We start from the raw sequence: 13,169 nt of genomic DNA on the forward strand, positions 1-13,169 counted from the left end.
TGCGCTACGGAGGCCAATCCAATTCAAAGACAAACAAGTTGTGTTCAATTGCTTTTTTTTTTTTTTTTTTTATTGCATGGTAATGTTTTTATCCAGTCACAAGTGTAATGAGTAGTCCTGTACATACGTCAACACGTTCATCAAAAACAAATAGGAAAAAAAAAATAAAGAAGAAAAACAAACACGCACATTTTGGCGTGTGCAAAAGGTGAAGAAGCACGACATCATCACGTCACAAATGTTCTAACGGGAGCGCAAGGTTTGGCTTCGGGTCAAGATGTTTTCAAAGCAACACGCTTGTCACACACACACACACAATGTGATTTCATACACAGCTTCAGGTCTGTGTACTAGTACACGTTTTGTCCTCGCGACCACCCGACTGTGTGGAATTAGTAGCGGGGCGGGGCGTCTCCGCCCACTTCTGCACACAAGCGGCAGGATTGTGCGGCTCTTGCATCCGACTGCCGTGGCTCTGGGTGACTTTGGGAAAAGTATTTCTTCAGAAGTGATTGCAGTTGTTTTGAAAACGGCAGCCTCAATTCAACATGATTGAGCGCCGGTCGGTGAGTGATGGATAAATCCGAGAAAGGTTTGGGAAGAAAACAAAGTAGAGTGCTACGCTCAACACAAATTCTCCTAAAAACGGTTGACAGTATGTGCCACACGCAATAAAATGACGACGCGACGCAGATGACGACGGCATTTTTGGTTTGCTGCACGTGGATCATTTCAATTGAGCTTTAATTTCATGACTACGAGGAGGACATCAACTTTTTTTCTTCTTTAAGTAAGCTACAACCACACGAAATAAAAAGCCGTGTTCTCTGTAACAAGTCATTAATTTGCAGTATACTAGTTTGTTTTATTAAATACATACATGTAAAAAATATATATCAAGTATTCAAGGTTCCCGATCCTTGCGTGAGATGTCAAATAGATGCACTAGATAGACGAGTAGAATTCTACAACGACATTAGCGGTACAAGTAGCAGGCAGTTGTCAACGAGCGTGTGGTTCGCTTCTGTAACTTATTGTTGTCCTACCGATTTGCCAAATTAGTCCTGGTAGCCATGCCAAAGAGTGCACTAGTACATGGACCTGGCGCTGGATATCAAAGAGTAAATACTCCTTTTATTCCATCTCCTTGACATCCAACTCAAGGCCCGTGTACTCCAGCGGTACACTCTCGCTCATCACTAGTAAGACGACGCAGTGCACTAGTAAAATGACCAGGGTGCCTGAGTAGAATGAGTGTCTTACTAGCGACACTTCTTCCACGACTGCAGAACCTTTCTAGCAGGGGCGACTCTGGCAAGGCAACAACACGTTACTAGTGAGGCACGAGCGGGCATTTGGGTGCTACTAGTAAGATGCAGAAGGCTACTAGTGCGTGACCCATGCCTACTAGTTGGGCCTTGTAGTGATTCTAGTGCAGCACTAGTAAGTTTTCATTGTGTACTAATAGTGGCACTAGTAGTATACAGAAGTCAAAGGGCGACGCGGAGCCTCAATTGTCTCTCAAGGATACGGAAGAAACGCTTCAGCGGCGTTCCATACGACGCCAACAAAAGGCCGTCACTGCGGCGGCGGCGCGTTTTGTTCCATGTTGTCCACCGTGCGGATGATGACGATCTGCTCCAGGCTCTGCGCCGGCGAGGGCGGCGGCCTCAGCTGCTCCACCAGCGCGTGCAGCGTTTCAGAGTTGATGGTGGACACGGGGTCCGCCTCGAAGGCCGGCGGCTGCGCTTGGGAGATGGCCGTGTGGCTGGGCTCCACCTTCAGCTGCCGCAGGGCGTCGCCCAGGCCGCCGGCGCCGTCCGACGGGTGGCCGCCGCCATCGGCGCCGTCGCCATCTTCGCCGGCCCGAGGCGTGGCCGGCTCCGGCTCGCTCGGCTCGCCTTCGGGGATGGAGCCCAGACTTTTGCCGTCTTTGCTCAATTTGCTCTGCACGAAGGCGATGGGGTGGCTGGACGCCAGTAGGACGACTGCGAAAAAGCGCAACGTCATCAACATGGCGCTGGGAAGCAAAGGGGGCAAACACGTTGTCGCGCTCTCGACTCCACATTTCTAAAAGCGTCTGGCAAAAGTGCAAATACTAATTCCGCACCTGAGGTAAAACTAAGAGTCGATCTCCCCACAAGGTGCCTTTGAGACTTGCCCATTTCACATCCTCTTCTCAAACTCCTTTTTAAAGATCTCACGCGGCGCGGCGTGAGTGTTGTAATAAATAAAAGGACGAGCTGGCAGAAATCAATGCGCAGGCAACTTACGTTGTTTTTTTTGAAAGTGCTCTCCAAATAAATGAAGGGAGCGTTGGCTCACCTGCCCGCGCTCTCTCTTTGTGCTGTCGCACTTCGTCGGCGTGCGCCTTCTCCTGGTGCTTGATCATGTTCTTCACGCTGGCGAAGCGATTGCCGCACAGCAGGCACTGCACGCCGTTGCTGCCGTCTGAAGTCGGCACGCGCACAAACGAGCAGCAGAAAGTGAGCGAGGCGCCAACGTTGACAAAGGACGCGACCGGCGCCGAGCTCACCGGGGTGAAGTCGCCGCATGTGCTTCTTCAGTTCGGACGAGGTGACGAAGCTGCTCTCGCACTGCGGCTGGGAGCACTTGTACGGCGTCTCGCCTGGACGCACACGCCAGGCGGTCAAAGGAGGACGCGCTGGAGCGGCGAGGCGCCCGCCCGCTCGGCTGCCTTACCCGTGTGCTTGCGCGCGTGCGCGATGAGCGAGGACGAGACGGAGAAGGACATGCCGCACAGGTCGCACTGGTACGGCTTCTCGCCCGTGTGCCGCCGCTTGTGGTAGGTCAGCGTGCTGGACTGAGCGAAGGCCTGGCCGCACACGTCGCACACGTAGGGCTTTTCGCCGCTGTGCAGCCTGCACGGGGGCAACCGTAGACATTTAGGCGGATCCTGTTCACACACGTGTCCAAATGGATTGTAAACCGCGTGCGTGCGGTGGCCCCACCTGACGTGGATCTTGTAGTTGGAGGAGGTGGCGAACTTGAAGCCGCAGCGGTCGCACGTGTACGGCTTCTCCTCGCCGTGGTGCATGCGGCGGTGGGCCACCAGCTGACACTTCTGAGCAAAGCACTTGTCGCAGTCGTTGCAGCTGAAGGGCTTCTCGCCTGCGGCAAACACGCGCGGCGTCAGCGTGCCGTGTCAACATGGCCTCACGCTGACAACTCAAACGAGCGAGGTTGCCGTTTTGGAATACAACATTATGGAATTCAAGGCGCTCAGCAACGCTCCATCTGGCGGCGCCCGCCCCTCGCCACCTGCGCAATGAATGGCTTTGGCGCCCTGCTAAGTGCAGTGTGAAAAGGCTTTTTTAAATCACTATCTGGACTTTGAGCGTCCTTATTCTTTCCCTGCCGCTTACCTGTGTGCGTGCGCAGGTGAGTTTTGAGCTGCGTGGCCTGTCGGAAGGTTTTGGAGCAGAAGATGCAGATGAAGGGCTTGAGGCCGGCGTGGATCTGCTCGTGCCGCCGCAGGCTGCACAAGTCTTTGAAGGTTCTGTTGCACTCGATGCAGGACCGCGCGCTCTCTTCCGAGACGTTTGAGGGGTTGCGCTCCGCATCCTCCGCCGCTTCCTCGCCGCTATCGTCGTCGTCGCCCTCCATTTTGCTCCTGGGGCGGCCCCTCCCTCGACCCCTCCCCCGGCCTCGGCCGCGCCCCCGCCGCACCTCCCCGATGCGGTGCCTCTTGGCGGGCGGTTCGTCCAGCGAGGGGCTCCAGTCGGCCGACGTGTCCCCGAAATCCTTCACGCTGGTGTCGGAATCCTCAAGGACGTCTTCTTCGGTCTTAACCTGGCTTATTCCTCCTCTTCCTCTGCCCCGGCCCCTGCCTCGGCCACGGCCCCTCCCCCTGTGGGCTGCGGGTTTGGGGGCGTCGAGTGTCGAGTTGCTGGGCTCCGCCGGACCGCCGCTCACAACGCCTCCTTCCTCATCTAAACCGGCGGCTTCGTTCTCCTGAGCTTCAGGGCCTTCCTGGACATCCTGACCTCCCTGGCCATCCTCACCTTCCACTCCATCCGGACCTCCCTGGCCTTCCTCGTCTCCCTGGCCTTCCTCGCCTCCCTGGCCTTCCTCGCCTCCCTGGCCTTCCTCGCCTCCCTGGCCTTCCTCGCCTCCCTGGCCTTCCTCGCCTCCCTGGCCTTCCTCGCCTCCCTGGCCTTCCTCGCCTAGCTGAGCTTCCTCGCCCACCTGGCCTTCCTGACCCTCATCCCCCCACGCACCCGTCACAGAGACAATGGACAGAGAGAGCGGGGAGCGAGGACTGCCCGGAGAGCCGGGACTGAGCGAAGAGAGTCCCGCCTCTTTGTCCAACTCTGAGTGGGACGCCTCGCTGGCCTCGGACGAGTGAGCGATTCCTTCCAGATACTTTGTGGCATCGGACATTCCCAGGAAGATTGCGGCTCGGCGGACAGCAGATTGTCTGGTGCTGAAAGTGACGACGTTAACAATCAGTGGTGGATAGTGACCACGTACAAATACTTTGTGACTCTACTTGAGTACAGCCAGGTCTATGAATTGGGACATTGATGCAAGTCTTATCTCTAAGAGGAAGCGCTTCTAATTGACATTGCAAAGGAAAATCGATTCATTCATTCTCTGTGGAAATTGGTACAGTTATAGCTGGGGAAAAAAAACACTCAACAATTTCAAGCTTGTGGAAAACCATTGGATGGATGACGAGGAGACAGTCTACCTGCTGAGGTTCATCTGTCCCGTGTAGACAAACTCCAGCAGCTTCTCCAGGGCGTAGCGGCTGACTTTGTCTGGGTCCAACGTGGTGACATCCTGGTCCTTCTCAGCCTGGGAGGAGAAGTACTTGCTGAACGCCGCCAGGATGTTTCGGTGAGCCCGGAACTCCACGTCTCTCACCATGATGGTGACGTCGCACAAGAAGTCCATTTCCCGCTGCTGATGCAGGCGCTGCAGGAGCAGCTTGCCATGATTGGCGCCGTGAGCCATCGCTACAAGAGAGTCGACATGAATTACACCTACTCTGTCACATCTTTTAGCCAGTCTATGGCGTTCCACATTGTATGTTAGCACAGAGCTAGCAAAATTTCACGTTACGCTCGGCCTCTTATTTGGTGAACTGTGTGAGTGAAGGAGTGAGAACAGTCTGTAAGGAATATGTTAGGAAGTGTGCTTTAGTCAATTTCAATGTTTTTAAAGTGTGCAGGAGGGGGGGAAACTACATTTTAAAAAAGTTACTAAGCAAGTGTATCCGGAGTGTGGAAGACTGTGAAGACCTTCTTACTGTCAGCGGTGTGCCAGTAATGCTGAGACGTTGAGTCCTCTGTTAATGTCACTTGTGATCTGCAACAAATAGCAGCAAGAGTTAGGGTTTTAAACGGGGTTTGGGGTTTCAATCTATGGTCTCAAGTTGGTGTGTTGGGGTTTCAAATCGGGGTTTTGGTTTCAAAGTCGGGGACAGGGTTTGTTTTACAGCAGGTTTAGGCTTTCTATGTAAGGGTTCACCCAATATTGGGATTTTTTTTTTTTGGTGTGCGTTTCAACAAAGAGCTTCAAGCCAGGGTTAAGATCGAAGTTGGGTTTCCAGTTTGACCCAAGGTTAGAGCTTCAGCTAGGGTTAAGGTGTTTAAGTAGGGTTTGAAGACAAAGAAGGGGTTTCAATAGCAGGTTTCACGTCAGGGTTAGGGTGCCTAAGTAAGGTTTCAAGCTAGAGTCAGGGTGTAGAAGTAGGGTTTCAAGCCAGACTTCAATTTCCAAGCCAAGTTTAGCATTTCAAACCCGGGTTAAGGTTTTCAAGTTGAGTTTTATTTTAGTCGACATTGATTTAACATTCATAACTGCCAAAGAAGTACCAAGGCATACTGCTCCGGAGAGAAGCCGGGTGGTGAGCACTAGCTGTCGGCTAATAAGAAGAAGTTTTGGAAAATAAAAGCTTCCTCCCGTTTCCTGAGTAGGCCTTCGCCCAATGCTAATGCTAATGCTAATAGCCGTGTCGTTGCTCGCCTTCAAAAAGATAGCGCCGCGTGCTATGCGGGGCGCCGTGTCCACTTCCCAGCACATAACCTTGCCAACACGCCGGTTCCGAAGAGGTGCTGCCGCCCGCTTGTCTGTTCGGGCTGCTCGAGAGGAGACGCTGAACCTAAGCCAGCTCACACGGGACCAAAAGGCGCGGACAACATTGTGCTCTTATTTCGAAGGATTCACCGATCGCCCCGGCGGTGGCCACATAAGTTGGCCCAAATTGCAGCAAATGCACAATTCGGAAACAAATCGTGCAAACGTACCATTTGTGGTCACAATTACTCAGCTGGAATGCTCCATTTTTAAACCAAGTCAAAGTCAATAAAAGCAGGAAAGTGCTGTACCTTGCAATATCGGTGCTCCGCGGCCGTTATCTCGGGATTGCTCGAGATCTCGCGAGACTGAGGTGGCGCTCACTCGAGATGCACCGCTTGTGATTTTTGAATTGGAATCGGAATAATAAAACAAGCCACGATCATTTTGTAATGATATTAGAACGAATTTATTGGGTGATTTAATGAATCAATACGAATAATAATAATAAAACTTGCCAAGATTTAGTCATATTTGGGCTATTTTATGAGGAACATATTGAAGAACTGTAACGTTCACGTCAATTAATTTCACGGCCACTGGTCGAATCCTTCCTACAAATCACACGTGAAGGTACAAGTTCTAATAATAGGCGCCGTCAGGAAAATACAGGACTGCATCTCACACTCGCATCATGAAACACTCGTGAAGTTGTGAGACACTCCCACGCAAACTAGTGAAACATTTATCTCAGTGTTAAGTGAGCACATTTCAGGATGACATTTGAAAGAATTTCACAGTAATGTAATAGTGTTTAATTGTGTTTACTATTTTATGTTAATCATGTGCTGTTGTAACTGTCTTCGTTTTCATGTCGGATTTGTACTTTATGTACAACACTTTGTATGCAGCTGTGGTGTGAGAAAAAAAAACAGTAGTGCGTATGAGAGTTAATCCATCCATCCATTAGATGAATGCTAATTGTACATCCAGCAGTGGGCGTATTCTTCCACGAACTATAAAATCAAGTGCGGAACAATTTTTACCCTCACAGCGTTTCTCAATCGGCTTCCTTTCACAAACGGACAGCAACACCGCACCGCCGTCTCGCCGAGGCGACACCACACATCGTTTTTAATCCTCTTAAGAGTTCGCTCGCCGTCCACTAGCATGCAGAACATGCTGAGCCTCCTCTCCAACGCGCTGTGTCGGATCACCGGCAGGGCTGCGGTGAGTGTTCCTGCAGCGGTGCTCGCCTAACGGGAGGGAGGCTGTTTTTGTTTTGTTTTGTTTTGTTTGTTTTGCTCCGGACGAGCTCAAGGTGCTAAACGCGCTAGCTTACTTCTGCTGGGCAGGCTGAGTGCTGGCTGACCTTGTCAGAGCATCACTGTTCACAGAATTCACTAATTTATATTTCCTTGCTGTTTCTTTCCTTGCTGACTTTTCAGGACATAGTATGACTTCATATTTGTGAGTTTGTGACTTAACATGCCTGTGTCACGAATCAATGCAGTGTGTAAATATGTCTTAGTTTGGAGTGATTTTGCAGTCATAACAAATTGGGCCGAATTAGATGTTTGCAAAAGTTTGCGCGATGAGCAAGGTTGTCTGTCAGCACATTCTCTCTTGAAACAATAGTCTCTCCTTGTTATAACAGCATGACTTTCGCAATCCTCACTCTCTCAGGACCTCCATTGTGTTTGTTTACCAGAAATTCAAAATGCTATGAAAATTAAGTTTTATCCTGCTTAGACCCGTCGTTTCTCCAACCTACAGAATATATCACGTTGTTTTTCCTCTTTATTGCTCTATCGCTCACAAATCCAAATTGATGGCTCACTTCCTGTCCCTCTTCCACTTTGACCGGAACCCCAGGGAGCCCAAACCGTGTCGGAGGTAAGCTGCTCACCACTCGCCTGCTGTTTGTTTCTAATCTCGTCCCCTTGCCGAACTCTTTGTAACATTTATTTGTACACCGCAATGGCCCTGCTTTCGAGAATGAATCCATAGTAGAATTCAGATTCACTTTTATTTGTACTTAGTGCTATCCTACTTAATATTGTCCTCTTATGTTATATTAATTCTCAAAAGTATTCTAAAGTTGTGAGTTCATTTCACATCTTTATGCAAATATCCCCCCCCTTATTTGTACTACATTTTAACTACAAGATATACCTTTCCTGCTCTGAAGAATTTGCCATTTAATCCTGATGGTAGTAGGTAAAAAAAACACACGGCAAAAATGTAATTTTTGACAGCAGAGATAATGGAAGGGAATGTGGCTTGGGTTTTGCTACTTTCTGTTAATCGTGAATGGGATTTTGTGACTGTTCCCTCAGGAATTTAGAAGTAATCCCGGGAAGTGGTCTTGTTTAAATAACGTCATATCAGTGTAAACGCAGTGTCAAAAATGTCAAATTATACACACAGGCTTGCCTCAGTCTCCATTTTTGGCTTCTAGAGTAGCCAAGAGTACTCTCGGTAGCCCGTCTCTCGCCGGCTCTGATTGGTTGGCTCCTGTGCTCCCCAGTTGCTGATTGGCCTGTCAGAGTACGTCAGTCTAACCTCGCCGGCGGCGCCCGACTTGGCACAGACGCAGCGGCTGCCCCCCAAACCTCCGCCGGTAGTCTGCGCTAAAGCCAGCGCGGCGCCCTTAGCTAGCACGTCGTTAGCCGCACCAGTAAGAAGCGGAGACGCAGGCCTCCATGTCTGCTCGCCTGCCTGTCACTAACTTTCTCTTTCTAAACACTCCTAAACAGGCATGTGCCACATTGCAGTCGGTACATTTACACTCCACTTGGGAACATGGTCAATATGCCTTCTGTACTAAAGTCATGGCCACAAAAAATGAATCTATGCAAAACCTGCCAATAAATGAATTTCATTGACTTTGTCAATAGCGCAGGGGTGTCCAAACCTTTTCCTTCGAGAGCTGCAGACAGCAAATTGGAAGTCTGCACGGGGTGTTTGACATTATTCAACGCATGCATTCAGATCATTAAACGTGGATGAAAGGGGCTCATGATTTGTGTGCGAGGAGTTTCAACTGCGCATGTAAACTTTGTATTCACGACTCTGGGTTGTGTGCGCTAATAGTTTGTGTGTGTGTGTGTTTCTGTCTGTCTGTCTGTGTGTCTCCAGGCTGCCCGCGTCACTGCTTCCCACTCCTTCGCTGACTTTGCACCTCAGGTGACGTTGGACATCAAGGTGAGCTGAAGGAGCCGTCGACCTTCATCAGGGCTGGGCAAATTGCACGTCGGTGGTGACTTGCTTTGAACTTTGGAAGAAGCTTAAAAAAAACAACAACCTGCCAATTCAAATGTAGTCGCCCAGCCCTTTTACTAAATATTTGCCTTTTGTCGCCTTTTAAATGTTTTCCTCACCACCAACAGAAATGCGATCTGCACGGCTTGGAGGAGGGGCCTTCGGTGAAGGCGGAGCTAACGCGCGAGCAGGGCCTGCAATATTACCGCACCATGCAGACGGTGAGGCGCATGGAGCTGAAGGCCGATCAGCTGTACAAGCAGAAAATCATCCGCGGCTTCTGCCACCTGTATGACGGACAGGTGGGGAACGTGGGCACTTTCGAGCAAATATGTGCATTGCCCAAATTGGTCACAAAGCGTGTAGTTCTCATCAGGAAATGCTTCTTTTTTAATATGGGGAGTTGAGCTTCAACCAATACCACCAATCTACATTCATCAAGAAGGCCTTGAGGCCAGGAAGTCCAAAAATAAAAAAACTTGTTTTGCTGTCATACAGGAAGCTTGTGCGGCAGGTGTGGAGGCTGCCATCAACCCCACCGATCACCTGATCACGGCGTACCGCGCGCACGCCTACACGTACACCCGCGGCGTGTCCGTCAAGGAGGTCCTGTGCGAGCTGACGGGTAAGAGCGTGTTCCAAAGAAGTCGAGCGCTTCGACTTCGCCAAGCCTCAGCTGTGTCGCCGCGCAGGTCGAAGAGGCGGCGTCTCCAAAGGCAAGGGAGGCTCCATGCATATGTACGCGCCGCGTTTCTACGGAGGGAACGGCATCGTGGGAGCGCAGGTGAGCGAGGCGACGTGGCGCGAGCTGCCTGGCATCTAACGACCTATTGCAGCCTTCGCCAACCTTGATCCGGTCAACACACACTTTCTATGTCGTCGGAAAAAATTTGAATGCATGGCGCAAAAAGCACACATGATCTGGGCTCACAATGTTGTTACTCGGTGTGAAAGTCAATTGGTTTTATTTCCTATGCCAACAACTGAAGATATTTTTTGCTCATCCTTCTGTTCCTCCTGGCATGGTGTCCTTGCAGAAGCACAGACTGTCTTGTTTTGTGTTCAGGTTCCATTGGGGGCCGGTATCGCTCTGGCGTGTCAGTACCAAGGCAACAATCAGTTGTGTGTGGCGCTGTACGGCGACGGCGCCGCCAATCAGGTAGCAAAACGACGCATCAACGCAACAAATGTTCACTTATCAATGGGATGGACAATTTCTATAAAGTTTCTGGTAAATTTCTGTGCAAAGTTAAGATGGGGAATTTTGGAAGTGCGCTGCGATTGACGATGGATAGAAAGTAATTGAGGCTCCCTCCTAAAAGGGCTTTGCAATTCCCTAGAGTTGCCACAAGATGGCAGCGAAGGAGTAAAAAAAAACATTTTTTTCTGATGAATTCCCATTAAAGTTTGCAATTTTAAGAACTCCTTTCATTGCGCAAATCTTAACGGTAAACAGGGGCAGCTCTTTGAGGCCTTCAACATGGCCGCCCTCTGGAAGCTTCCGTGCATTTTCGTCTGCGAGAACAACCAGTACGGCATGGGCACGTCGGCCGAGAGGGCGTCGGCCAGCACCGACTACTACAAGAGAGGAGACTACATCCCGGGGATCCGAGTGAGAGTCATGTGACGCCTTCGGGATGTCATCCACCTTTTTTTTGTAATGTTTCCAAATATGTTCGTTCCGGGTGGCAGAAAAGGACATAAACTGAAACCGATGACCGTGTGTGACGTTCCGGTGAAAATATTTGTGGGTCCAGGGGCGCGGCTGCAGCAAGACCGTGTGCTGCGGCCGCCCCGCACGGACCGAGACTAGAACAAGACGCCGTCCTTGCGTCCTGGCAGTTGCAGGTGTGAGCATGTACCCAGCTTTCTGATGCTCATGTATGATACTGCACACAAAACACGCGTGTCACACGTTAGACAGGTGACGAGGAGCCAGACGTTTTTTTTTTTTTGTTTTGTTTTGGTGACTTTAACAAAGTCCTTCTGGCACAGGTGGATGGGATGGATGTCCTGTGTGTGAGAGAGGCGGTCAAGTTTGCAGCGGACCTCTGTCGAGCCGGAAAGGTGAGCAGGCTCGCTCGCGGTGCCTCACGTTCACTGTGGTGGACGGTCAGGGACAGAAATACGATTACTGCGGATTACTAGGTTCACAACTACAAATATGAAATTGTATTTATTTCTTCCCAACAGTCTGCACTCCTTCCTGAATGTGTTTTTTGTCCAATCAGATCTCAGCCTAGCCAACTGTTGCCATGTTAATCTCATCACAGACTATTATTCATATGTTTTTGGGGGGTGTGGGTGGGGGTCATTATTATGGTGATGTACGCGGCACAGTTGTGTGCCATTATACAGTCAGCACACCCACGTTGGCGCTTTTGTTTCAGGGTCCAATTGTGATGGAGCTGCAGACTTACCGTTACCATGGACACAGCATGAGTGATCCCGGTGTCAGGTGGGACTCTTCTTCTTAACCTGCGATGGCAATTTGGCTTTTTTTTTTTTGTTGTCATTCGAAGAGACAAATTGCACTCTGGCCCGAGCATGAACGCTGTGGCGTTGTGGAAGTATAACGCCAAGGCGAGGGTGTCACTGGTGTCTTTTGTCAATTGTCTCTTTCGACAAATCTATGATGGATGGTTCACACATGAACCCGAATAGTCTGTGACGTAACTTCCCGCAGCTACCGCTCTCGGGAGGAGATCCGGGAAGTCCGCAGCAAAAACGACCCCATCGCCCTGTTGAAGGAGCAAATGCTCAGCAACAACATGGCGTCTGCGGAGGAGCTGAAGGTAAGGGCATGAATTTAGATTTTCGCGCCTCACTTCGAAGTATAGTATGTCACCGTGTGATGATGTTCATATTGGACATTTCATTATGACAGAGAATACCAGCAAATTGTGAGAGCAAAGCAGACAATACAAGTTTCTAATGCCGTGTTTCCACCAGATGGCACCATTGTAATTGGCTGGAGCACAGAAGTAGCCTGGCGCCTGTTGTTTACAAACGTTACGAATTGCTGTCCTGTATTTGTGACGCTCATATTCCTGTCGTTAGGAAATAGACGTGGCCATTCGGAAGGAGGTGGAGGAGGCAGCGCAGTTTGCGACGGCTGACTCCGAACCCCCGTTGGACGATATGTGCAACCACATCTTTAAAAACGACCCCCCGCTGGAGGTACGTGGGACCAATCCCTGGTCAATGCTCAAGTCGCTAAGCTAGACCAGCAGCTGGACCTGCAAATTGACTCTGACCAGAATTCTTCTTCGTCATCTGGGACTTGGATCCGTTTGCTTTTTTGTTGTTGTGTGTGTGTGTGTGTGTGTGTATATGTGTGTGTATATATATATATATATATATATATATATATATATATATATATATATATATATATATATATATATATATATATATATATATATATATATATATATATATATATATATATATATATATATATATATATATATATATATATATATATATATGATTAATATATATATATATATATATATATATGATTAATATATGAACTTCTATCCTACTTGAGCTGCTGTTTCACCTGGAAGGAGTTCCATCACTATGCTCCTCATCAGGATTCCAGCATTAAGTTTTTATAGTAAGATTGTATTTATTTTAAGTTTGATGTGACTATCTTGAAGACAGGGCAATACAGTATTTTTTTTTTTAAGCAATATTTAGAATTTTATCCATGCACCAAAACTTGCCAATGTTTACAGCTTCCAAATGTACAATTTCAAAAGGAGCACTTTAATTTTCCATGTTGTCAACAAACTTGTCTGTTTTACAGCAAAGGTTATTTACAAATACAAATAAAGGGAAGGGTAAAAATGTTA

At 49.2% G+C, this 13,169-nt stretch overlaps 2 protein-coding genes across 12 annotated transcripts; one reads left to right on the top strand and one right to left on the bottom strand.

Annotated features, from left to right (window-relative positions):
* Positions 1-38: 38 nt before the first annotated feature.
* Positions 39-6,445, bottom strand: LOC147127094 (uncharacterized). 8 transcript variants are annotated; one of them, XM_086020602.1, is made up of 10 exons: positions 6,357-6,445; positions 5,276-5,334; positions 4,891-4,982; positions 4,715-4,821; positions 3,387-4,447; positions 2,973-3,132; positions 2,704-2,882; positions 2,537-2,629; positions 2,326-2,451; positions 39-1,988 (listed from the first exon to the last, which is right to left on the bottom strand). In XM_086020602.1, the coding sequence occupies exons 3-10, from the start codon at positions 4,978-4,980 to the stop codon at positions 1,579-1,581; spliced, it is 2,226 nt and encodes a 741-aa protein (XP_085876728.1). In that variant the 5' UTR covers positions 4,981-4,982; positions 5,276-5,334; positions 6,357-6,445; the 3' UTR covers positions 39-1,578. The 8 variants fall into 8 exon arrangements, with proteins under 8 accessions (XP_085876728.1, XP_085876729.1, XP_085876722.1 ...); XM_086020603.1 differs by having other exon boundaries at positions 5,268-5,334; positions 6,357-6,432; XM_086020596.1 differs by having other exon boundaries at positions 4,715-4,982.
* Positions 6,446-7,099: 654 nt separating this feature from the next.
* LOC147127095 (pyruvate dehydrogenase E1 component subunit alpha, mitochondrial-like) lies at positions 7,100-12,658 on the top strand. 4 transcript variants are annotated; one of them, XM_086021431.1, is made up of 13 exons: positions 7,100-7,275; positions 7,921-7,941; positions 8,576-8,725; positions 9,187-9,252; positions 9,438-9,611; positions 9,808-9,934; positions 10,002-10,093; positions 10,376-10,468; positions 10,766-10,921; positions 11,305-11,376; positions 11,700-11,767; positions 11,996-12,104; positions 12,370-12,658. In XM_086021431.1, exons 1-13 carry the CDS (start codon positions 7,216-7,218, stop codon positions 12,532-12,534), a joined length of 1,353 nt encoding a protein of 450 aa, XP_085877557.1. In that variant the 5' UTR covers positions 7,100-7,215; the 3' UTR covers positions 12,535-12,658. The 4 variants fall into 4 exon arrangements, with proteins under 4 accessions (XP_085877557.1, XP_085877558.1, XP_085877559.1 ...); XM_086021432.1 differs by having other exon boundaries at positions 8,576-8,668; XM_086021433.1 differs by lacking the exon at positions 8,576-8,725.
* The last annotated feature ends 511 nt before the right edge of the window (positions 12,659-13,169 follow it).

This window comes from Filicampus tigris, chromosome 21 (genome assembly GCF_054856515.1).
Source record: "Filicampus tigris isolate MCC_2025a chromosome 21, RoL_Ftig_1.0, whole genome shotgun sequence".
Taxonomy (NCBI): Eukaryota; Metazoa; Chordata; class Actinopteri; order Syngnathiformes; family Syngnathidae; genus Filicampus; species Filicampus tigris.

Bases quoted from the DNA above. Each gene is read 5' to 3' on its own strand.
- LOC147127094 (XM_086020596.1), bottom strand. From the start codon at position 4,980: ATGGCTCACGGCGCCAATCATGGCAAGCTGCTCCTGCAGCGCCTGCAT. The intron at 4,448-4,714 runs GTAGACTGTCTC...CGTCACTTTCAG, and splicing joins GGACAGATGAACCTCAGCAG to CACCAGACAATCTGCTGTCC. The intron at 2,630-2,703 runs GTAAGGCAGCCG...GTGTGCGTCCAG, and splicing joins GCACGCGCGCAAGCACACGG to GCGAGACGCCGTACAAGTGC.
- LOC147127095 (XM_086021431.1), top strand. From the start codon at position 7,216: ATGCAGAACATGCTGAGCCTCCTCTCCAACGCGCTGTGTCGGATCACC. The intron at 10,469-10,765 runs GTAGCAAAACGA...AACGGTAAACAG, and splicing joins GCGACGGCGCCGCCAATCAG to GGGCAGCTCTTTGAGGCCTT. The intron at 11,377-11,699 runs GTGAGCAGGCTC...CTTTTGTTTCAG, and splicing joins ACCTCTGTCGAGCCGGAAAG to GGTCCAATTGTGATGGAGCT.